The sequence below is a fragment of the Barbatula barbatula genome, assembly GCF_947034865.1.
Source record: "Barbatula barbatula genome assembly, chromosome: 25".
Lineage (NCBI taxonomy): Eukaryota > Metazoa > Chordata > Actinopteri > Cypriniformes > Nemacheilidae > Barbatula > Barbatula barbatula.
This window is the reverse complement of record NC_136788.1, coordinates 713,724-739,631: the sequence shown is the minus strand read 5'-3', so window position 1 is coordinate 739,631 and position 25,908 is coordinate 713,724. Positions and strand designations below refer to the sequence as shown.

Sequence of the window (25,908 nt, the reverse complement as noted above, 5' to 3'; positions counted from 1 at the left end):
TTCCATGCCCTTTTTACACTAATGGATAAGGTGGTACATCAGGCCCCAGGAGGTATGACTAATTCAGTGGTTTTACTCCGAGACCAGTTTGTAGAGCATGTGCTGGATAGTGGCTTACGACGGGAGCTCAAACGTTTTGTTCGATTGGATCCTGACTCCACCCTATTGGATGTTCGTAAAGAAGCCATTAGATGGGTGGATGAGGGGTTTCATTATGAGATGAGGGAGAGGAGTCATTCGGTCCCAAATTCCTCTGCGCTTCAGTATGGAGTACAGGGACGGATAGAGTCCTTTGGCCCATCGGACGGTAATGTTTCGGAGCTTACAGAACTGAAGAGAATGATGAGGGCCCAGCAGGAACAACTTAATGAATTGACTCAGAGTCTACGGCAACTACAGTCTCAGAGTGTAGGAAGCCATCCTAGGCGGCTTGGCCCTATCATTTTTAGGCGATGCAATCAGCCTGGGCATATTGCTCGGAATTGTACATTAGGACAGGCCCCGTTTAGAGATCAACAGGCTCGTTTGTCCCATGTAAATGTATTGCCTCTTAATGGGCAGGGGGAAAACTGCAACCCTCTGAACTGATGAGCCACAGTTCAGACGGGATAGGGCCTGGCTCAGGGGCTCGTGCCCCCACTGATAGAGGACCTTCCACTTTGTTGGGTAAGTGCCCCTCCGTCATAGTTAATATGGGTGGGGTTAACGTTCCATGCTTATAGGATACAGGCTCTATTGTAACTACTGTCACAGAGAGCTTCTTCTTGGCACATTTTGAACCCTGGGGTAAATAACGGTTGAATGATTGTGGATGGTTGAAGCTTCGGGCCGCTAATGGTCTATCTATTCCCTTCGTAGGATACCTGGAGTTGGATTTTGTTATATTGGGTAGACTCATTCACAATAAGGGTGTCTTTATTGTAAAAGACCCTCCTCAGGTCCTTTCTACATCGGGGTTGCCAGGTCTATTGGGAATGAATGTTATAGGTGAGTGTTTTCAGGAGCTGTTTAATCAACATGGCCCGAGTTGTTTGATCTCCCTATAGTTAAAGAAGTTCCAGCGTGGACATTGGCAATGCAATATTGCCAGACTGGCTGCTCTCGGAGGTCGGAATTTAGCGGGGGGCCTGTACGTGTTAGGGGTAGACATGCGGTTCGCATTCCGGCCAACTCCCTACAATTTGTCCCAGTTACTTGTGCTGCGCAGTGTGGGTTTTTGTCTATGGCTCTTTATGAGCCTTCGGATCATGGGAATCCACTTCCAGCCGGCTTTTTGGGGTCTGTATCCCTGGTTCCGGTGAGAGGTGGTATCACTAAAGTCCCTATGGTTAACTTGGGCGAACTTTATGTCTTTCTGCAACCACGACAAGTGGTGGGAACATTGTGCCAGGCCCAGCTCATGAGCTGGCCAGGAGAGATTATTGCTACTCGTCCAAGTGCTGTCTATGACCAGCAGGCTGTAGTTTCCTCACAAGTTGGAATTGTTGATGGGGTAGAAGAGGTGATGGATCAAATGGATCTCTCGTACCTCTCTGTAGAAGAGCAGAGTCAGGTGAAAGGTCTGTTGGGTAAATATAGATCTGTATTTTCAACAGATGATTCTGATTTGGGGTGTACCAACCTGATTACACATGAGATCCCACTATTGGATTCTGCGCCGATACGACAGAGGTATTGTCGTATCCCTCCTTCAGACTATGTTGCGGTTAAAGAACATGTGCAACAATTGCTCGCAAGTCAGGTGATTCGGGAAAGTAGTAGTCCCTTTGCTTCCCCCATAGTCATTGTTAAGAAAAAAGATGGCAGAATTCGGCTGTGTGTCGATTACCGACAGTTAAATCAGAGGACTAGGAAGGATGCTTTCCCATTGCCCCGCATCGAGGAGACCTTGGATGCCCTTTCTGGGGCTCAGTGGTTTTCAACTGTCGATCTAGTAAGTGGTTATAACCAGGTTCCAGTGGCAGAGCAAGACAAGGGTAAGACTGCTTTTTGCACACCCTTTTGGCTATTCGAATTTAATCGGATGCCCTTCGGGTTGTGCAATGCCCCAAGTACATTCCAGCGGTTGATGGAACGTATGTTTGGGGATCAACGATTCCAAACCTTGTTGCTGTACTTGGATGACATCATTGTCTTCTCGACCAACGTAGCTCAGCACCTTGTGCGATTGGAGTTGGTCTTTAGCCGCTTACAGCAGGAGGGCTTAAAGGCCAAACTTGAGAAATGCTGTTTTTTCCGTCAGGAGGTTCACTACTTGGGGCATGTGGTTTCAAGAGGGGGAGTTTCTACCGATCCCGGTAAGATTAGTACGGTGGCAGCATGGAGGCGACCTCTTAACGCTGCAGAGTTACGATCTTTTTTGGGCTTTGTGAGTTACTATCGCCGTTTCGTAGAGGGGTTTGCCAAGTTGGCTGCCCCTCTGCATCGCGTGGTAGCAGAGTTGGTCGGCACAAAGAAAAAGAGGGGCTCAGGCAGACCCATAGAGAGCTGTTGGACCCCAGAGTGTGAGCAAGGGTTCCAGTCTCTTAAGGAGAAATTGGTGGCAGCTCCTGTGTTGGCCTATGCTGATTTTGCTAAGCCCTTTGTTCTTGACATTGATGCTAGCCATTTGGGACTAGGGGCGGTGCTTAGCCAGGAGCAGGGTGGAAGGTTACGGCCATTGGCCTACGCCAGTCGGGGGCTTAGGCCTACGGAGAAGAATATGTAGAATTACAGTTCCATGAAGTTGGAACTCCTCGCCCTTAAATGGGCGATGGCAGAAAAGTTTAGAGATTATCTCCTGGGCCATCAGTGTATGGTTTTTACAGATAACAACCCACGGAGCTACCTGAATTCAGCTAAGCTGGGGGCAACTGAGCAGCGTTGGGTGTCTCAGTTGGCAATTTTTGATTTTGAAATAAAGTATCGCCCTGGTCGGGTTAATGGTAATGCTGACTCATTGTCAAGGCAGTATTCCTCTTGCATCCCAACACAGGTCCTTGGTACACCATTGCCCAAGACACTCTGCACAGTTGACACCAGGAGGATGAAGGTGAGTTGGTAGGTGCAGAACAGCATGCTATTGTCGCCTTCCCCTCTCATTCTAAGGAAGAGCTCCAGCAGATGCAGTTGGATGATCCCACCTTGAGGTGATTTCTTGTATTTTTTTCCGGAAATAAGTATCCATCTAAGGTGGAGCGACAGTTAATGTCTAAGTCTGGGCTGGAGCTCTTGCGACAGTGGGGTCGATTGTTTTTCAAGGAGGGATTGTTGTACCGCCACCTTCAACTTCCTGATGGTGGGGAGGAGATAGATCAATTGGTATTACCAGAGGTTCTATGGAATGAGGTATTTACGCAGTTACATGATGGGCATGGCAATCAAGGCAGGGAACGGACCTACGAGTTAATTCGGAGGAGATGCTATTGGCCAAGTATGAGTGCCTATGTTCAAGAGCATTGTCAGAACTGCCGGCAGTGTACTATTTCAAAGTCCAGTTATCCATTAGCTCGTGCTCCCATGGGCCACTTGTTGGCATCTAAGCCCAACCAAATATTGGCTGTTGACTTCACCTTATTAGAACCATCTAGTGATGGACGGGAAAATTTCTTAATTATAACAGACGTATTCTCCAAATACACCTTGGCTGTGCCAACTAGGGACCAGAGGGCAACCACTGTAGCCAATGTCCTGGTCCAGGAATGATTTTATAAGTTGGGTGTGCCAGCCAGACTTCATTCTGATCAGGGTCGGAACTTTGAGAGTGCAGTGATCGCCCAATTGTGTCATCTTTATGGGATTCAGAAAACGCACACGACTCCGTACCATCCTCAGGGTAACGGACAGTGTGAAAGGTTCAATCGAACACTGCACGATCTTCTTCGGTCCCTTCCCCCTGAACAGAAACGTTCCTGGGTGCATGTGGTCTTTACGTATAATACCACTTGCCATCATACTACTGGTGAGTCTTCGCATTTTCTGATGTTTGGACAGACTCCACGGTTGCCGGTGGATTTTCTGCTGGCAGGAGTGAAGGATCCAGTCGGGGGCAGTGTGGAAGATTGGGTGGCTGGGCATCAGGAGGGGCTTAGAGTAACCTATGGAAGGGTAAAAGCACGTCTCGAGGCCGCTGCGGAATATAGAAAGAATCTGTATGATCAGACAGTGAGGGGTCAATCACTAATTGAGGGCCAGTTAGTACATTTGCGCGAGCATGGAGTTCGAGGCCTGGAGTAAGATTCAGAATCATTGGTCAACTGCTCTGTATAAAATTGTAAGAGCTCCTCGGGAAGGTGGTCAGGTGTATAGCATATCTCCATTGGATGAGTCCATTTGGGTAAAACATGTGCATAGGTCTCTGTTGAAGCTGGCTCCTGAAACTGTACAAGGGGCTTATCAAATTGACCTGGACTTACAGGGCCAAGATTTTCAGGAAGATGTGTGTGATGGGGACTCTGTGATGGTGGTTATGGAGTCCTCACCGCCTACCCCTGTTAATGACGCTTCTGTGGAAATCGTTCCAAATGGGACCACCGAATGTACTCTCCCTTTGGTCTCTGTTTTAAATTCACCGTCTAGCGAGGCCTCTACTTTGGGGGCATATGGCGTGCGGAGATCTACTAGGAAATCTGCTGGGAAACATCCGAATTGTCATAACTTGCCCAGGACAGTAATTGGTGATGTATCCGCTAGTCTATCACTACCATCCGAGGACCCCCTCCTGGGACAAGGAATTGACTGTCATTTCCGCCCTTGGCTGTAGAAGGTTAAATCATTGGGACATTGATTGAAAATCCTGGGGTAGATTGTAGTGGGATTGCCCCTTTAAGAGTAGTCTGCGTGGCCCCTTCAAAAATAGTAGCGCATTAAGTGGGTGGGTACGTCAGGTAATCACATAGCTATATAGATGCAGGTGAGAGTTGTTTGTCATGGCATTGTACTGATGTGACCTGTTTGCGCAGGTCGAATATCTCCTTCACTCCTTGGAAAGGTAGGATCTGTTAAACTGGTGGCTCATAGACGGAGGGAAATATAAATCTCCGTGGGAATTTAACTTAATTCACATGTTTGGTGTAATTTTAGATTTGTCAGGTGCGACCAGACATTATTAGTGAGCATGTGCGATTGAGTGTCTTGCACGTGAAAGGTAATATTATTTTCCCTTACCATGTTTTCGTGATTATAAATCTGAGAGGAGTGGGGAGGGAGAAGCAAACAAAAATGTCTATTTGTTTTTCAGAAGTGGCCAGCTGCTGTTTTGCTGTGGCTTAAATGGCGTTTCCAGTTTGGGACGCGGGACTTTCGTTATTGCATTGAACGCTTGTAATTGCATTGAGGGCTCGCGATTGCTTTGAACGTCTTCAAGTGCCTGTACATCTCTCATGTTGGACGCGTTCTAAACCCGTGGCCGCTGGTTCTGGCGTCAACAGGTTCGCTCATTTCACTGGCGGAATTTCCTTGATTTGCGTTTATTCGTTGTCTGTGTATATCTGTTTGAAACGGGTGTGCAATAGAGTTGAATTGAAATTATTGTTATTTTTATTTGGTTTGTTTATTTCGTTACTCGGGTTGGTTGTACCATTTCTTTGTCTTGCTTTATATTGACACTGCTCCATTACGGAGCTGATTAATTGTCGTTTATTTGTTTTGTTTTTTTGTGTGACCTTGGTTTATTTTGTGGGTGTTGAATGGGTTTAAAACCATCATTGTACTTCCGGGTTTGACTGGTTTGATTTGTATTTATTTTGAGTGGTGAAATATTCATGCAAAGACATAAGACCAAAGAAAGAAACCAACTTGTGTAGCTACTTTATTCTTTTTTTGAAGTGTTTTTCTGTTAGTACATTTTCTTTTGTCATATCCCTCCAGTGTATGGGTGGCCGGCACGTGGGAACTGCCTCAACGAAGCCCATTGGGCTGATTCATTCACATTTGATTAAATTATTCTACTATTGATGTTGAGCCCCAGGTGTTTTAGCAACCATTTGATAAATAAATTGATAGTCTGTGGTTTTGTCTCTGCTCGTCCTTTTCATTTAGTTGAAAGTCTGTTATTGGGGAGGCTCGAGAATTTGGGGTCTTGAGCACGGGCCTTACCAGTGCAAGCTAATGACCATCACATGATGATAAATTGTTTGATTTATCCAAACATTCTTTTTATGTTAATTCGCTAATGCATAGTGCTCTCCACGTTTTGCTGCGTGCAAAAGACTAGCTACAAATAAATATCAAAACTAATCTGCCACATCTGGGAAAAGTCAACAGCCATAGGATACTTACATTGTTTGGCTTTTGATTGTTTTTTGTCTCTTCATTATGCGGCAGTTATGCAGGCACAATTGAGGCAGCTAACAGCTTCTCGTAGGACCCCGGAGGCGGGGGCAGGAGTCGTAGCAGGCTTGCAGCAGCACAGAGAGCTGAGGGAATGTAAATGTCGGTGGAAGACCCGATTCTGAAGCAGTGACGGCAAAATAATGACTTGGGGGGACGGATTGGGTCACTATGAATCTGAGGGAGTCATGACCCCCCGTCCCTAGTGCTATCGGTGTGCCTGCTTGTGTTATTGTATAACACAAGCTAGATGTGTGTTGTAGTGGAACTGAGGAGTATGATGAGAAAAATGTGAGGAAATTTTGTAGATGAGTAGATGGACTGCGGCAGGCTTTATTATAGCAGATATTCACTACATACAGTGTATAAAAGCAAACACGTCATTTATATGTCATCATCATCACCGAGCAGACAGGTGGGAAGCAAATGTACACAATTTGTACTTGGTTTCAAAAAGCAACATTGTACCACATTTCAAACAATTCTGCTTGATGAAAACTGTGTGAATGTTGGGAGCAGAGACTGACATGGAATTATTTCTGTGTGTCTTTACTGTGGATCTGGTAACAGCACATGAGAAATAACTGTAAGATGCTCATGTATGATGTTCTGAAGGTGATGTTGTGGTCATGTACAGAAACATAATAAACATTTATTTAGACTATTAAGCACCATTAAATATGAAAAGCAGCAGATGTAGAAAAAGGCAATTTAAGGCAATAGAAAAATGAAGTATTATACCACAGTGTAAGAAAATATGATAATGAAATATTCTGCAAAGGTTCCAGATTTGTTCACATTTGAGATCGGTTTAAGGCAGTGGAAATCAAAGTGTCTGTCATGTTGGCTGCAGTTTGAAACTGTTCTTGAAATCAACAATTACACACGAGAAATGGCAAAGATTGATTTACAGTCAGATGAATGTCTATTTTATTATGTGAAGGTCCGTCGAAGCTGACCATTCAAATCCTACAAAAAAACTCAAATGTTTAGACACAATCTCTGCCGTACTGCACTGTATGTATGCAAACAGAAACAACTGGAACCTTCAGCATACTATCACCACCAATCGAAACCAGTGGTCCTCTTCCTTTAACCGCCTCATACTGTTAAACTGTGAATCTGTGCTGATACGTGTGTCTCATATATTCCTATTTTAAACATGTTACACATGCAGCAAACAATGTTTGGCTTTGCAAACAAAATACTTGACTTGATAAACGCAGTACATGATGTGTGTGGCATGTAGAAATACCCCAATCATAACCCATGCTTTCATCATATCAAACTTAAGCTCGCTCAGCAAGATTTTTTTTTACACACTATCATGGGCATTGACCACGGTGTTTGTGTGTTTTCAAGTTTCCTGCAGGTGTGAGACCTTCATCCATTAGCGAACATGAAAAGGTTTGTCAAATTCACTGACAGAATGAAGAATATCTGTGAACAGGAAATGTAGGGCACTTGAGAAGTCATGGCAAGCGAAGGCAGTGTGCACTGGCGACAGGTGTTTGTGTTCATCACTGGAATGTGTGTTTTTTTATATGATGTTAGTGTTTCTTGTAGGGTGTGTGAGATATAGAGCGAGAGCGTGTCAGGGACTCTTTACAGCCGCTGGACGACACACTGTCTACTCGCTGTGTCTTCCCCTGTTCCTCTTTCATGAATAGATCCATCATCAGAATCTTCTCTTTATGAATCTGCAAACTGATGTCTTTGGGAATATCTGGGATGATCCAGTCCACCACATCACTCATCAGCATGACCACATTCTGCACATGAGCGAGAGAGAGATATATTTCACACCATCAGCCATACGATTAAACAGTGAATGCTGAATCATTTAGAAAGCTACATCTGTGAAATCCGTCAGAAACGAGTATTCGTAAATTATTTACATACATTAGAAATGATATATTACAGTTAATGGACTAATAGATGAAGAACAAAAGCTCAGAGCTGTTCAGAGCCTGTGATTCATGACGGGTGTGTGGAGCAATGCGGGACAGGACGGGGTTGAATTGCACTTGAATCAGAATATGCTAATTTTCTGTTTGAAAACAGAAAAATAGTTTCTGAACAGATACTGCAAATCAAAATAATTTCATACTTGCAAACTAGTCACTTTTCGGTGAAATTTGCCCGTTTTAATAAAAAATAGGTTGTGTATGCTAATCAAACTTGCGCAGGCCAAAAGACTGAAAAAAATGACAATCCCCCAATCCAAGAGAGACTGCACAGATTGGGACATGCTAACATGTGACAGAAGTGCGGATTTCTGCCGGTCATCCTTTTTGCATTTAAACATTTCTTAATTTTATACTTATTGATTCAGTTAGGCATCATGCAAAAAAGATGATAAAGATACACATACAATGATTTGAGACATACTAGTAGAATTTTCAAATACTTTTTAGAACGGATAGTATGCATATTGGGCTGCAGGGAGTTTCTTAACTGATACTGTGTCACGATCGTGGTAGTGGAAGAACCCAATTGCAAGGCAGCGGAGATGAAGGGGTTAACAAGACTTTAATCAAACACCAAAAAGACCCTCGATGGGGAAACACTAACTACACAAGATACAAAAACCAAAAACAATCACTTCCCACAAGGGGCGCAAAAATAACAAAACACTAGGTAACTTAACATTAATCAGACCAGAACTTGACATGACCAAATAACCCTACCTATGTTGCAGGAAACATGTACAATCAACCAGCACAAGACAATGGACAAGAGGGTATTATATAGGGAGACTAACAAAGGAGATAACGATGGGCAGGAGTGGGTAATGCGACACAGGAGGAAAGCTATACTAGAAACGAGAGGGGCAGGGCCAAATGACGAGACAGGAGAGAACGCATATTATATCCTGATTGACCATAATATGCTTCTCTCCACATAAAACACGTGGGTCTGTCATGATTCTGCCCCTAGACCAGAAAACCAAGACAAGAGCAGGCAGAATCATGACATACTGTGAATCAGAATCATTTAAAGAGTTTCTGCACAGATATTGTGAAACAAAATAGTTTAGTGAAGGGGTTCTCCTCTCCCACTAACAAAACCCCTACCCACTAAAATATTAGCTTAATATTAATTGGAAAAGCGTTTAGTCAATATAAAATACAAATATCTTGGTTTTTAGTTGTTTTAAAATGTATTTCAAAGCTAATTTTGTCTCATTTGAAATCATAAGTCATTCCGAGGCCCCCCTGTTGAAAGCCACTGGTTTAGAGAGTTTCTGCACCTTAATTGTGAATCTGAATCATTAAGAGAGTTTCTGCACTGATACTGTGAGTCTGATACTTTTGATCCAAATTGTTTAAAGAGTTAGAGCCAGAATCAATTAGAGAGGTAGACTAATTTATCTGTACACTCACCTAAAGGATTATTAGGAACACCATACTAATACTGTGTTTGACCCCCTTTCGCCTTCAGAACTGCCTTAATTCTACGTGGCATTGATTCAACAAGATGCTGAAAGCATTCTTTAGAAATGTTGGCCCATATTGATAGGATAGCATCTTGCAGTTGATGGAGATTTGTGGGATGCACATCCAGGGCACGAAGCTCCCGTTCCACCACATCCAAAAGATGCTCTATTGGGTTGAGATCTTGTGACTGTGGGGGCCATTTTAGTAAAGTGAACTCATTGTCATGTTCAAGAAACCAATTTGAAATGATTCGAGCTTTGTGACATGGAGCATTATCCTGCTGGAAGTAGCCATCAGAGGATGGGTGCATGGTGGTCATAAAGGGATGGACATGGTCAGAAACAATGCTCAAGGGGCCTAAAGTGTGCCAAGAAAACATCCCCCACACATTACACCACCACCACCACCAGCCTGCACAGTGGTAACAAGGCATGATGGATCCATGTTCTCATTCTGTTTACGCCAAATTCTGACTCTACCATCTGAATGTCTCAACAGAAATCGAGACTCATCAGACCAGGCAAAATTTTTCCAGTCTTCAACCGTCCAATTTTGGTGAGCTCGTGCAAATTGTAGCCTCTTTTTCCTATTTGTAGTGCAGCGATGAGTTGTACCCGGTGGGGTCTTCTGCTGTTGTTGCCCATCCGCCTCAAGGTTGTGCGTGTTGTGGCTTCATAAATGCTTTGCTGCATACCTCGGTTGTAACGAGTGGATATTTCAGTCAAAGTTGCTCTTCTATCAGCTTGAGGCCCATTCTATCAGTCGGCCCATTCTCCTCTGACCTCTAGCATCAACAAGGCATTTTTGCCCACAGGACTGCTGCATACAGTATGTTTTTCCCTTTTCACACCATTCTTTGTAAACCCTAGAAATGGTTGTGCTTGAAAATCCCAGTAACTGAGCAGATTGTGAAATTCTCAGACCGGCCCGTCTGGCACCAACAACCATGCCACACTCAAAATTGCTTAAATCACCTTTCTTTCCCATTCTGACATTCAGTTTGGAGTTCAGGAGATTGTCTTGACCAAGACCACACCCCTAAATGTATTAAAGCAACTGCCATGCGATTGGTTGATTAGATAATTGCATTAATGAGAAATTTAAAAGGTGTTCCTAATAATCCTTTAGGTGAGTGTATATCACCATGGTTACGTATGTATCCTCTGTGATGGAGGTTACACAGGTAGCAGTGACTGTTCTCTTTCGTGCGTTAGGCACGCCTTATTGAGATCAAAGTCAACACCAGTCCAAGAAAAGAGAGCTTGCTCTTCTCCCAATTGACCCGAAGGCCCAAACAATCGAGGTGTTGGAGAACATGATCTCTGTGCTTACACAATACATCTCTTGAGAAAGATATTTGGAAGAATGATAGTAATTTTGACATCATTGACTGCCATAGTAGGACAAATTAAAGGGTAGTCAAAGGTGCCCGAGAACAGTTTGTTTTCCTAAATTCTTGAAATTTACATTGACCAAATAAATAAAATGGTAAAAAAGGTCATATTCACACATTTCATGTACTCAGGTCTACTCTTACACATACATACATATATACAGTGGGTACGGAAAGTATTCAGACAACCTTAAATTTTTCACTTGATATATTGCAGCCATTTGCTAAAATCAAAAAATTCTCATGAATGTAGACACAGCACCCCATATTGACAGAAAAACACAGATTTGTTGACATTATTGCAAATTTATTAAAAAACAAAAACAAAAATATCACATGGTCCTAAGTATTCAGACCCTTTGCTGTGACAGTCATATATTTAACTCAGGTGCTTTCCATTTCTTCTGATCATCCTTGAGATGGTTCTACACCGTCATTTGAGTCCAGCTGTGTTTGATTATACTGACTGGACTTGATTAGGAAAGCCACACACCTGTCTATACAAGATCTTACAGTTCACAATGCATGTCAGAGCAAATGAGAATCATGAGGTCAAAGGAATTGCCTGAAGAGCTCAGAGACAGAATTGTGGCAAGGCAGAGATCTGGCCAAGGTTACAAAAACATTTCTGCTGCACTTAAGGTTCCTAAGAGCACAGTGGCCTCCATTCTTAAACAGAAGACGTTTGTGACGACCAGAACCCTTCCTAGAGCTGGCCATCCGGCCAAACTGAGCTATCGGGGAGGAGAGCCTCTGTGAGAGACGTAAAGAAGAACCCAAAGATCACCGTGGCTGAGCTCCAGAGATGCAGTCAGGAGATGGGAGAAAGTTGTAGAAAGTCAACCATCACTGCAGCCCTCCACCAGTCGGGGCTTTATGGCAGAGTGGCCCGACGGAAGCCAGTGCAAGACACATGAAAGCCTGCATGGAGTTTGCTAAAAAACACCTGAAGGACTCCAAGATGGTGAGAAATAAGATTCTCTGGTCTGATGAGACCAAGATAGAACTTTTTGGCCATAATTCTAAGCGGTATGTGTGGAGAAAACCAGGCACTGCTCATCACCTGTCCAATACAGTCCTAACAGTGAAGCATGGGGGTGGCAGCATCATGCTGTGGGGGTGTTTTTCAGCTGCATGGACAGGACGACTGGTTGCAATTGAGGGAAAGATGAATGCGGCCAAGTACAGGGATATCCTGGACGAAAACCTTCTCCAGAGTGCTAAAGACCTCAGACTGGGCCGAAGGTTCACCTTCCAACAAGACAATGACCCTAAGCACACAGCTAAAATAACGGAGGAGTGGCTTCACAACAACTCCACGACTTCTTGAATGGCCCAGCCAGAGCCCTGACTTAAACCCAATTGAGCATCGCTGGAGAGACCTGAAAATGGCTGACCACCAACATTTACCATCCAACCTGACAGAACTGGAGAGGATCTGCAAGGAGCAATGGCAGAGGATCCCCAAATCCAGGTGTGACAAACTTGTTGCATCTTTCCCAAAAAGACCCATGGCTGTATTCGATCAAAAGGGTGCTTCTACTAAATACTGAGCAAAGGGTCTGAATATTTGGGACCAATTTTATGATTTTAGCAAATGGCTGCAATATAACAAAGAGTGAAAAATTTAAGGGGATCTGAATACTTTCCGTCCCCACTGTATATCCGGTCACATATGGTTATAAATTTGATTTGACAAAAGCCATTTCTTTGCCTGGCGTGCAAATGTGTAAGCGTTATGCTTCTTATCAGCTCTGTAGGCAACATATTCCACTGACGAGCGGCCACACAAGAAAAAGCATAGTTTCCAAATGCTGTCCTGCGTTTAAGGATCCTGCATTCACATCGCACCGTAGATCTAGTTGCTCGAGCTGTTGTTTCAGAGCCCAAAGACATGAATTATTTTAGTGAAGGAGCAGCGGTGTCATGGAGGATCTTATACATCAAATACAGATTTGTGTCCATAATTTTTCTGTAGGTTTTCAAAACTCTGAAATGCCCCCTTGTGGATAAAGGAGTTAGTGGAAGGATATTCATCCTGATTGACTCTATCCTGGAGCTTAGATTCAAAAAAGGAATAACGTTCCATCTGTGTATATCAGATTTTTATCTTTGAATTTAGTGGGCCGTAGTTGATGTCGTACAATCTTGAGAGATCTCTAGGTAATAAAACACCCAAATATTTAACCCTAACCCATTTCCAATTATACATTGTCCTAATCGAGTTTGGAGGATTGTAATTAAATTTTTATATTTGAGTTTTGTTGATATTAATTTCATAACCCGAAATGGAACCAAATACCTCTAGTAGTTTCATACATTTTTGGAGTGTCTGAGTAGGTTGTCTTATACTTATCAATAAATTGCAGCAGATAGGGCCATTTTTTGCTCCCCGAATTTCATTGTTACCCCCTTTATATCCGACCTCTGCCTTGTCAATTGACTCACAGGCTCTATAAACAGGGTACACGCACAACATCCTTGTCTCGTTCCTCATTCTAAAATAAATGAGTTGGTTAGGTCTCCGTTGATTTTGATTCTAGCTGTTGATTTATTTTATAGAGCTGCACATGTATCAATTATAGTCTTATGAAAGCCAAATTTCAAAAGTACTTTATATAGATATGACCACCTTACTGAGTCGAATGCTTTCTCTACATCTAAACTTAGCATCAGTGTCTCCAGTTTCTGTTGTGTGATTTGTTTCATAACGTGCAGCGTTTTCCTGATGTTATCTTGGGTCTGTCTTTGTCTGACAAAGCCAGTCTGGTGCTTATGTATTACTTCTGGTAATATCATTTCTATTCTTTTAGATAGTTGGAGGTGAATAATTTATAATCATTATTTAAAAGACTTACAGGATGATAGTTCCCACACTCCAATTTATCTCTCCCCTCTTTAGGTATGACCGAGATCATTGCCTCCCTCCATGAGGGGGGATATTTTTATTTTCTAGAACCTAATTAAACGTTTTTAATAATGTCGGGCTTAGTTGATCTTGCATTGTTTTGTACCATTCTGTAGGAAATCCATCGGTCTCTGGACACTCCCCCCCCCCTTCATTCTCCTGATTGCTGATTGTATTTCTTATTTTGTTATTTTAGATATTAATTTCCCATTTTGTTCATAAGTGATTTGTGGGAGGTTAATCTGGTCCAAAAAGGTATCGATCTGTTTGTCGTTGCTTCCCTGTGGTTGGGAATATAATGCTGTATAATATTTTAGGAAGCAATTCTGAATTTTTTCTAGACTAATTTCTATTTTATTTGTTGCAGAGTTTCTTATTTTGTGAATAGTTCTATCCGCTTGTTGTTTTCTTAATCTATATGATAGAAGTTTCAGTGATTTCCCACCTACTTCATAGTATTGCTGTTTTGTGAATAGGAGCTTTTTTTGAATTTCCTGAGTGTTTATTTCATCTATTTCTTTTTTTAGTTTTGCGTGCTCTTTCTGTAATCTTTCCAAATTGTCTTCAAATTGTTTAAGTTTTATTCTCTTCATTTTTTTCTCGTATGAGGATATGGCTATTATTCTGCCCCTAATAACCGCTTTTAATGCATCCCAGAGAATAGGTGGGGTCCCTTCTTCATTATCATTATTTTCTATGTAAAGCTGAATCTCATCTTTCAATTTGCCTTTAATAGTTGGGTTATTCAGAATGTTTGAGATCAATCTCCAGAGAGTGGATTTTTTTCTTATGATTCAGGTGGATTGACATATAAATGGGGTCGTGATCTGAGAAAGTGTTAACTTTTAATTCACAATTATTCACCCTTATGCATAAACATTATACATACATTATGAACAGATGACTAGTGCGAGTAATCTCGGTTTGTTGGGTTAATTTCTCGCCACACATCTTCAATCCCCACTTCACACATCCAAGTATTTAATCTTCTGCTTATGTTTTGGGGCCAGATTTCCCATTTGATGAGTCAATTTTCAGATTTAATCGGATATTAAAGTCTCCGCCACATATTAAAATCCCTTGACTTTTTGTTGTCACTAGATCAATTGTGTGTTTATAAAAGGACCAGTCGCTGCCCGGAGGTACATACACATTGAGGAGACTCATCACAATTCCTTCTATTTTGCCCGTAACCATAACGTATCTGCCTTCGCTATCCTTGTGCTCTGAAATGTGTTCGTAATTTACAGCATTGGATATTATAGTCGCCACTCCTCTCCTCCTTCCCGAACCATGGGAAGAAAAATAAACATGTTAAATCCTGATTTAATCAATTTGGCATGTTGTAATAAAGATGATAGATAAAAAAAAAGAAAGTAATAATAAAAATAATTAGAAAGAAAAAAGGTCCCGAACGAACCAGTCAATCCTGTCATGGATCTCCACCCTTAGTTACAGTACAGTTCCAGTGATTTCACAATTGACTCCACCGTCCTCGAGCTACGGGTTGAATCCTTTAGGTCCCGGAGGGAGCCAGTGATGCTCTCCTGAAGGCTCGGAGCTTCTCCCTGTAGTTTGCTTCCCGCCGGGCTCTGATTGTGTCATTCCTCGTTCCTCTGTCCACTCTTGTCCAGGTTAACCGCTGCACCTGCTCCATAAGCGTCTCTGGAGGTCTGGTGGTTGTTACAGTGTAGCCTCTTCTCTGCAGGTCCTCTGATGCCTCCACTATATTATCGTAGGTTTTGGTTCCGTCGTCGTGTCTCAAGTGTAGCCTGGCCGGGAAGGATTTCTGAATATTCTCTTCGTTTTCTGAGTATCAGAGGTACTCTCAGATAGTCGTAATCAAGATAGTCGTAATCCAGATTTATGTGGTTTCCTTGCCAGGTAAACCCCTTCCCCTGCCATGCTTTGCGGAGTATTGACTCTTTCGTTTTGAAACTTAAAAACTTAATTATGATGGAGCATGGTGTTGTTCCCTCCGGCGGCTTCGGTCCCACCGACCGGTGAGCTCTTTCGATCATCAGGTCGGGCATGTCATCAGTCAACTCGAGACCCCCTCGTAGTAAACCTTCCACAAACGAGACCGTCATTGTTGACTCCTTTTCGGCTTCCTCCAGTACCCCGTAAATCCTTATGTTATCGCGTCTGGAGCGGCTTTCCAGATCCAGTAGCTTGTCCTCCATCTTAGTGTGCAGCTTTAGCATAGCCGTTGTCAGTGCACGATCCGTTCCACCTGCACAATCCGTTCACGCATGCGCGTAATTACGTATTAGAAAACGTCATGGTTTTCCTACACTATTTGTACCGTGACGCAGGCGATGAAACGTTTGACGGCAGGCGGCACAACTGGCGGCATATTCTTTGTTTACGTTTTGAAATGTCGCTTACGTTACCATGATTACGATGTGTTTATGTGGTTGCCAATCCAAAATAATAGAGTTGTTACATGAACATAGATGATTTTGGTTACTTGTGTAATAAAGTATTTTTATCGACTGCAAATCTTCAGTTTCCTCCAAACTCCATTTTGCGATTCATTGCTGTATCATGTCTATTAACCTTACCGTGTTTCGATCTAAGGTCAGTAGTATTGTCAAAGACAGTTTGTGTCGTTTTTTAAATTAAAATCTGATAATACTAGTTGACTTAATGTAGTAATTTATTAGTATGGGCCTATATATAGGCTAATATATCTATCCATTTAATCTAAATTAGTACAATAATCCCTTCAATGTCGTTTACAGAAGCCAATAAGGAACATAACACGCATGTCTAACTAGACTGTAGTTCTTTCTTCATGTAAATTATAAAGTCAGGGGAAACATTACAGTATTTCAAACTGACTTGACAGAACGCATAGTGAAATGAGACCAGGTGGAACGAAGCGAAGTAAATTGAGTATTGTATTTTATTTAACAGTAAAAAATATAAATAAAGTAAAACAAAGCTGCGCAAGCGTGGAACAGATCGTGCAGTGTCGTAAATCGTCGCAAAACAAAATCATCATTTGCGCATGAGCGGTTTCTACAACGTCGTTGTGCGCATGCGTGAACGTATCGTGCGTCGTTGTGCGCATGCGTGAACGGATCGTGCAGGTGGAACGGATCGTGTACTGACAGCCGTGATGACTTCCTCTGTGTTTTGAATCCTCTCCTCTGCTTTCTCTATTCGCCCTTCTGTCTCGTCAAGTCGGGCATTGATCCTCCCCTATTTCTTCTTTTATTGTCTCTAGCTGTTCTTTATTTTCTTGGCGAAACTCTTTTAGTTCTCGCAGAATCAGCTCCAAATCAGCCATTTCGCCACGTTGTTTGCTAGCTTAAACTTGTTAGCTGCTAATGTTGTTGCGTCTCCTCTATCTCACCCTCTGCCTAAGGACGATTTTTATTGCTCTGGGTGGTGTTATAGCTCTTGCCCCCTTGTCTACGTTTTTTTATTGTCTCATTTATTCAGTTTGTATGGGGGGATTTCTTTAATTTCGCTGGTTCCACCGGGAGCTCTCTCACTATGCGGACATTCTGACGATGTTCCGGCCGGAAGTCGCTAAATAGATATTTTTAAAAAATGTGTCTTCATCTATATTCTGCAACCTATAGTAAGATGCATCCCCATGATCATCTCGGCAGCGGTTCAATCAGGGAAAGTCTCCGCCAGGTCTAACACAGAATCCAAGAAATAATCATTGTAATGTTTAGCCAGAGTAGAGCCCTCATTTTGAACAATTCCATTGATTTTGAGCTGAAAATACTCCTGATATACTTTTCCCCTTCCCAAGAGTTTATCCATGCTCCTCCACAAATCTTTACAATGACCTTTTGCCTCTTTGATTAAGCTTAGGAAAAAATAGCTTTTGCTTTCGAAGCAGCATGGTAACTTAATTTCTAAGAGATTTATAAATGTAATAATCAGTGGTTAATTTAGTTTTAGGAGAAACCTTGAGAGCTTTATCTCTCTGTTTCATTGTATCCCAAATGAATTCATTAAACCACAGGAGCCTCTTTTTATTTTATTTTCTTTGTTTGAGCTGTGTATATTTATCAATTTTATTCTTGATAGCAGTTATAATATTGTTGCATGTATGTACAATACATTTTGGAGGCCCAGCCAATTTCATCTAAATAATTTTTAAGGTGTTCTTGATTTATTTTAGGAATATGAGGAATTATGCATTGTTTATTTGATTGTTCTTTGTTTATGTATCTTGATTTATTTAATTTCCTGGCTATTAGAACAAAATTATGATCAGACAGTCAAGTTATTAGGTTGTGTGTTTGAATTACCCTGTCTGGAATATTAAATCTATCAAAGTTTTTGTTATTCTAGTAGGCTTTTTAATCAATTGTGGCATTTGTATTGAGTTTGCAATGTCTTCTAAGTGTTTCCTCTTGCCTTCATGAAGCCAATTTATGTTGAGGTCACCCATGAGCAATATTTCCTTTCACTCATGTTTTTAGAATTTTTGTTAAACCAGTATAGAAGTCGCTTGTTGCATTAGGTGGTCTATATACGCAAAGTACCATATATAACATTTGGGGCGATAGTTTGATTGTAACACCGACAAACTCTATAGTTTGATCTGGAATGTCTATTTGGTGACTGTCAATGTATTTTACGTAGTTCCAGACCCCGCCCCCTTTTTCCTGTTTCCTTCTGCACTGATAATGTGAATCTGGACTCATTTGAGGTGCGTAGGCACTGTCTGGAACTATGAATCAGAATCACTTAGAGAGTTTCTGCACTGTTTTAAACCTCATGTACGTTTTTACTGACCTGAAACACAATGACAAACGCTAGTCTAGCTGCCAACACAGCCCAGAACTGTTTGGAGATGTCATAAGGTGTTGGAGACCAGGGAGGCTCTCTATAGTCTTTATACCTTCAGAAAAAGAAAACATGAATGAATATGTGCATATTTGTCCTCAATTCAATTAAAAAGAAAAGGTAACCCAACAATGAGCATTTGTGCATCAAACAATGAAAACAAAAACATTGGAACCATGCTGAAGGTATCCTTGCATCCTCACTCTTACAGTACCTGCAGATGTCCACAAAAAAGCCCAGGTAGGAGGGCTCCAGTGGGGCAGTGCCATTCTGAAAGTGACTGACATCAAAATATGAGAGTGTGTGGTTGACAAAGCCATGCATCGAGCCATCTGGACTGTACATATACTGATAGACCAGCCGTGGAATAAAATCTGATGTGAAGGAGATCACGAATGCCTACAAAACACATTTGTGAAATATTGTTTCATTGAGGGTGTAACTTTTAAGTAATACATTACTGAAAACATGTTCATGATAAATCAAATGAAACTGAAGAATATTCAAATCAATGTGTCCTAATGTCTGTTCTGGTTGATAAAAGTTATTGAGAGTAAAGTGAGTCCCAGTTTTACAAGCAACAAATGAACAGTGAAAGCACATTTGCTGCCTTACATTGACAAGAACCGCCACTTTAGCCACTCCTCTGAGTAAATTGTACCAGATTCCTGTGAAAATATCAAGAAGAACATCATGATGCGAGGTAAAATCTGATGTTTCAAATTCATGTCATAGTTGAATGTCCCTTAAACTGCAGTTCTCATATCTTCTGATATGTACTGTAAAAACAGACCAATGTCTTTGGCCCGTGCCGCATCAGGACGTCTAAGCTCAGCCACAAACTTCTTGGCATCCAGACGGATTTCTATAATGTTGTTGAGGAGAGCAAACAGCGGTGCCAGAGGGAAAGACGCCACGAACAGAGTCACAAATCCAAACTGAATTACTGCAGAAACAAACCAAGTTTATAACGCCGCTGTACGTCACACATACACAGAGAAAAGAGAAGAGCTGAACTGAGTTTTGATTGTAGCAAGTCCTTAAAAACAGATGTGATGACATTCTGTCCAGACATCACTTTTAACCACCTTACAGGACATTTAACCAAATAGAAAATGATAAGAAATTAAAACATACAGATGTCTACAGAAAGGGATGTGACTCACTCATCTCCATGTACTCTGGGCTAAGGCCCACAAAGGGCTCGAGGAAATAATCAGTCTCGTAACGCTGCAACTTCTTCTCGTATTCCTCCTGCTGGAAAGATGCTCTCTTGGACTTGATGTACCTGATCAACTTCTTCAGTTTGCTGCAGTAAGAGCAGAAGGAAAGACCGAGTGAATGCAGATGTGTGTATGATGGATGAAATACAGCCGGAGGTGGACACTCACGGGATGCCAATCTCAAACAGGTTGTTCTGGATGAGCTGTTTACCCAACATGGTGATGCTGAGCTGAATGCAGAGCTCCATCAGACAGCCACCGTGAGCGCACTGATCCCACAAAAACAACAATGACATCATCCATCATTGTCATCATCATCAGACTGTACGGTCAGTGACGTCTCTGTCTTACCTCCTCCATACGATAAGACTCGAACACATAGAGATAACTGCCTGGACGACCGCCGAGTCTGTAGCGTAACACAACACATTCACATGCACGCAAATGTACTGCACTAATCACGGTTTCATGAGTTGATAACTCTTCCTCACCTGCCTCTGAAGAAAGCGATGTATATGATAGGAGTGAAAGCATTCACAAACTTGAGAATGAAGGTTTTGAAGATGAGCCGTTCTTCAAAGCTCTTGTCTGTTTTGGGAACCTCTGAGGAGAAAATAAAAGCACAGTCAACTTCACATGATCTTGCCGATGTAAGACAGTGTGAAAGCCATGAAGGGGACCGACCAAGGACGGTGAGCCAACGGGCAACAGCTGCATACACCTCATCCAGAATGAGAATCACCACCAGATTTATGATGGCAGCTGTGGTTTTAACTGTCAGCCTCACGTTCGAGCGGGTCATGGGGTTTGAGCTCATAGCAAGAGCTGCTTTGGTTGATATCCGGTATAAAATCACACCAAACACTATAGCAAATGTCACACCGATCTGAAAAAAATGTGACATTAGAACAAAACATCTTACACAAAAATGTATTGAGCATATGTGTCTCTTGAACATGTGATGTTCGTGTCATCAGTCAAACATAAAAAGGGCTCAAACTAAATCCTTCAAAACATTTGTTAACCCAGCGTTGCCCCAGAAATCCAGTTTTAGGGTTTGTTTATGTGGTTTGAAATGTGTCAACTATGCCACCATCAACCCTGTTATCAAAGACGAAACTTCTGATCACAAAAGACAATGTGTCCATTAAATGCAATATCGTGCTGTCTGAATGTGGTTCTTGTTTTATAAACTGCTTTTCCACGCAATAGCCTCCCAATGCTACACACATTTCAGGCATACATGTAGTAGTATTTTCTGCATCTGGTTTCGAAATAATATCATTCCCAACTAGATTCCCCCCAGTGAATCACAGCCATTTCCATGGGCATGGAACTGCTCTATTCCCTTTGTAACCCATTTCATTATTTTTCCAATCAGCATGCACAGTTAAACGGATTATGGTTTCCAATTTATAGACATTTATTCATATGGATACTAACACTAATGAACATCTTAGGTACATTTGAGACAAAGACTCAGTAGAGCTATGAATGTAACAATCTGGTCAAAATTCACATATGTATCTAAAAACATACTTTTCAATGGTAACAAATCTGTAGTAGTTTGGATGGTTAAAAATACTTTAGTAGTGACTTTAGTATATGAAGGAATTCAGTGAAATCCCCAGAATTCATGTACACATGCTCCCATGCACATACTGTATGCATCATCATATGAGGAATGACTTACCATTAATAACATCATGATGATGTTTGTCATATAGGCTGGAAATCTGTCTTTACAGGTCAACTTCTCTTTCTCTGGCTAAAACACAGAAGAAGCACATCGTCATTCACTGTCAAACTATCATAAGACTAAAGACACAAAGTTTTGGTTTTGTCATTACTTGTATTTACTGCAAATAGAGTTCCACCTATACGATCGCAAAAGTGATCATTTCATCAATAACATCAGAAACAAAGTATACTGAACTACAGAAATCAGTTTCATTTTCATCAGATCCTAATCCCAAAGATGCTTCACTGTCACACAAAGGGATTTTGCTTTGATACTTCAAGCTTCCAGAGCAGACATCAAATGACCACAGAAAGATAATACAGGCATACAATGAAGGGGTTCCCTTTCTGTCGGTCTCTCGACGTTGTGTCGAACCGACAGATGGGGTTCGCCCCTGAGAACCTATCATCTTCTGACTATTTTGAAAAGGCCAATGAAATTGGCGAATTAAATTTGCATGCCGGGCTCCGCCCCCGGATATCCGGGTATAAAAGGGAAGCCGGCGTGCTCATTCATTCACCTTTTGTTCTTCGGAGCCTTCGCATCTGATGACATTCTTCGAATTGCCGAATTCTACGACACGGTGCAGCGGAGATTCCCCTGGGCGTCCTGGCAGTTCCAGAGGTGTTTTTCTAAAAGAGCAAATTTCCTCAGCGTGGCATTGCCCGCTGATCTCTTGGGTGCAGTACACTCATCTGCGGGCCGGCTTGGGTGTGGTTTGGGCGGGCACAGGGGTACCTGTTGCCTCCCTGAACACCAACCAGTACCGCTGGGCACTCCCTGGATGAGCCCCCCCCCTCGACACGGAGGCCCTAGCGCGCAGCTGGCCGCGGGACAAGCGGAAGTACGCTTCCCCCCAGTGAGCTTCATTGCGCAGGTCCTGTGCAAGGTCTGGGAAGGGAGTATCAAGTGCTGCTAGTTGCGCCTTACGGGCCCAACTACACTTGGTCTTTGGAGCTAATACTCCTGACGACAACTCCCCCTGGCCAAATCCCCTGGTGAAGGACTACTCGCAGGGGATGGGCACGTTGTGGCATTCGAGCCGGACCTTTGGGTCTGGCTCCTGGATGGGATGAGGAGTTCCTGGATGATCTACCCCCCACAGTGGTGGAGACTATCACTCAGGCAAGGGCCATGCCCACAAGGCTGGATGCCTTTAAGTGGTGCCCCTTCTCGTCCTGGTGCTCTTCTCGAGGAGAAGACCCGCGGAATTGTTCGCTCAGGAACGTGCTGTCCTATTGCAGGAGAGGCGGGGGAGTAATCTCCCCTTCCACATTGGAGCATGGGTACCCGCTGTCGCGGTTATCACGTACCAGTTGCTGGTGAGCCTCTGGGGCGGCATGACCTGATTATTAGGTTCCTCTAGGGCGCCTCGTCCGCGCCCCGTACCCTCTTGGGGCCTTTTTTCAGGCCCTGCGGAGAGCCCCCTTCCTCGTTCTGCAAGGGGGGTTGGCTCTCCCGCTGGGGCTCAAGTCCATCCAGAGGGTGAGGCACCTGCAAGCATTCCGTGTCCACCGATTGGCAAAATTCAGGCCCGGTGACTCTCAAGTGATCCTGAGACCCCGGCCGACTTACGTGCCCAAAGTTCCGCCGCCCCCCTTTGGGAACTAGGTGGTGAACTTGCAGGCACTCCCACAACGGGAGAAAGACCCAACCTGTACGTGGGGTGTCCAGTAAGCGCATTGCGCCTCTACTCGAACCACACGGAGGGCTTCAAGGCCCTGAGCAGCTCTTGTCTGTTATGGAGGTCAGCAACGGGAGTGCTGTCTCCGAGGAGAGTTGTCGCGCTGGATCGCACACGCCGTCACTACGGCGTGCCGATCCTAGCCCGTGCCCATTTGAGTGACGGTACACTCCGCTCGGGGTGTGGCCTCCTCGTGGGCATCGGCTCAGTGCGCCTCTCTGGCAGACATCTGTAGAGTTGCGGGTTGGGCTACACTATACCTCGCAGAAGCTTGCAACCTCCGTGGGGAACCGGCAGCTTGAGTCTTGCCAACAGGTGAGAACAGCAGTCGTAGGGCGTACGCCTGTGCATAGCGCCATTCCCCTTCTTAGGTGGATCAGTGCGCTATGGGCTGCCTCCCTTCTTTCCCCAAGGGTGAAGAATAGGCAGTCCGTCCATCCATCAATAAGCACTCAGGGCGGCGGGCTCGGCGTAGCGGAGTCGGGTATCAAGCTGAGTTATTACATATAGCTCTCACCGGACCTAGTGCCCCACACATAGTAACCCCCCACTAGGGTGGTTCCGTCTGAGATGTCGTCATGAGATGGTTCCCCGCGTGGCAACCCATGACCTCCCACAGGTGGACATCCACCTTGCGGCATTCCGCGCATACCTCCCATGAGTTCTCCCCTATTTGGTGAGACCATGTTGGTGTCTCCACTGTATTCCCCCCTATGGTGGGAAGTGGTCTCCGTCCACATTGAGGGAACAGCGCTTACCCAGTAGCCCTACGGTACCGGACGGCTTCTCGTTTAGAGAACAAGGCCTCCGTCTGTGGTGGCCGAGGGCAGGGGCTACTCATCTTTGCCAAAAGCTCTGGGAGCCCCTGCCTGCCCACTGGAAGGTTACAAATTTCGCGATAACGCTCACGTGTGGCTCGCCCAGGCCGGTCAACGTCGCTTCGCTAGAGATTGTGACGTGGCTTAGTGCTGTGGCGTTTTCAATAGGAACCCCATCTGTCGGTTCGACACAACGTTGAGAGACCGACAGAAAGGGAACGTCTCGGTTACGTATGTAACCTCTGTTCCCTGATGGAGGGAACGAGACGTTGTGTCCCTCATGCCACAACACTAGCCGTCCGCTGCAGCGATCGTGAGATGCTCTCAGGCTCCTCAGCACAAAAGGTGAATGAATGAGCACGCTGGCTCCCGTTTTATACCCGGATATCCGGGGGCGGAGCCCGGCATGCAAATTTCATTCGCCAATTTCATTGGCCTTTTCAAAATAGTCAGAAGATGATAGGTTCTCAGGGGCAATCCCATCTGTCGGTTCGACACAACGTCTCGTTCCCTCCATCAGGGAACAGAGGTTACATACGTAACCGAGACGTTATATATAAAACATTTGTTACTTAAGAAATATATTCTATGAATTAAAAACAGATTTACAGATGCTACGTACACCTGTACATGGAGGCGTGAGATGTGCTGATGTACAGAGGAAATGTAGGAATGAATGAATTGACCCACATTTAAAACAAAGCGGTATTACAGGGGCCCTGGGCTGGAGGCTAGGGAAGCCTGTGTGTTAATGCAGCATTGGGTCTAATATTCTAGTACTCAACACTATCAAGTGTTGGCCAGAGGGCAATAGTTCAGAGAAGTTTTGTTCTGGAGACTGTCTGCAGTAGTCTTCTTATGTGGCATCAACTCAGACAGTCATTACTTGCACAGGATACATTTCCAGCTGTGGAACTATAAGTCATATAAGACAGGGATAAAATGATTCAAGACAGCTATCAATCATTTTTACAGGGTGTCATTGAGGTACTGCAGAAATGAAGGCAAGTCTGGCCTAAAGCAGAACCCAATCCATCATGTGGGGTGATGGGAAGCGCTGGAGGCTTTCCCACACTATCTTAAGCCGTATAGAGAAGATGGCGCCCGTATTGGCAAGCCGTCCGCCTCGCTCCTTTGCTGCTGAGTCTGTTCTGCTTTTATTATTGCTTTGTACCTTCCGTTATATATCTGCTCTGTTGGTATATGATCGCCAAACCCTCGTTGACCTCAGGGCTTGGTCAGAGACCCTGCTGCCAGCTGATCACCCACTGTTCAACGAACAAATACCGGTGATGGCGGACATCCCCGTTCACCTGCGCCGTATGCCTACAGTCTATCCTCGGAGGGACCGCGACCAAGAGTCTCGCTCAAACGGATCAAATGGATCCTACGGATTTGAACACCGACGTTGGCTATCGTGCCCACCATCCTTGAGAAAACGTTCTAGAAGACGTGGGAAACGTGCCGGCATGATTGCCCGACTCAAAGCTCACCTGAGAGCCTCTTCGTTGGCCAAATCGCGCTCCGGATTTTCGCCCGCGGCCTGGTCCGTATGCAGCCGATGGATCCGTCCT

At 43.7% G+C, this 25,908-nt stretch overlaps 1 protein-coding gene across 1 annotated transcript in view; it reads right to left on the bottom strand.

The window, feature by feature from the left end:
* Positions 1-6,613: 6,613 nt before the first annotated feature.
* The window catches only part of ano1b (anoctamin 1, calcium activated chloride channel b), a 62,597-nt gene continuing 43,302 nt past the window's right edge, over positions 6,614-25,908 (bottom strand). The window contains exons 15-24 of the mRNA XM_079450729.1: positions 21,785-21,859; positions 20,583-20,977; positions 20,443-20,500; positions 20,260-20,360; positions 20,035-20,177; positions 19,662-19,814; positions 19,484-19,536; positions 19,083-19,267; positions 18,818-18,923; positions 6,614-8,081 (exon numbers count right to left, since the gene is read on the bottom strand). Coding sequence (XP_079306855.1) covers positions 7,860-8,081; positions 18,818-18,923; positions 19,083-19,267; positions 19,484-19,536; positions 19,662-19,814; positions 20,035-20,177; positions 20,260-20,360; positions 20,443-20,500; positions 20,583-20,977; positions 21,785-21,859 — 1,491 coding nt within the window. The 3' untranslated portion in view covers positions 6,614-7,859. The remainder of the gene's footprint in view (positions 8,082-18,817; positions 18,924-19,082; positions 19,268-19,483; positions 19,537-19,661; positions 19,815-20,034; positions 20,178-20,259; positions 20,361-20,442; positions 20,501-20,582; positions 20,978-21,784; positions 21,860-25,908) is intronic.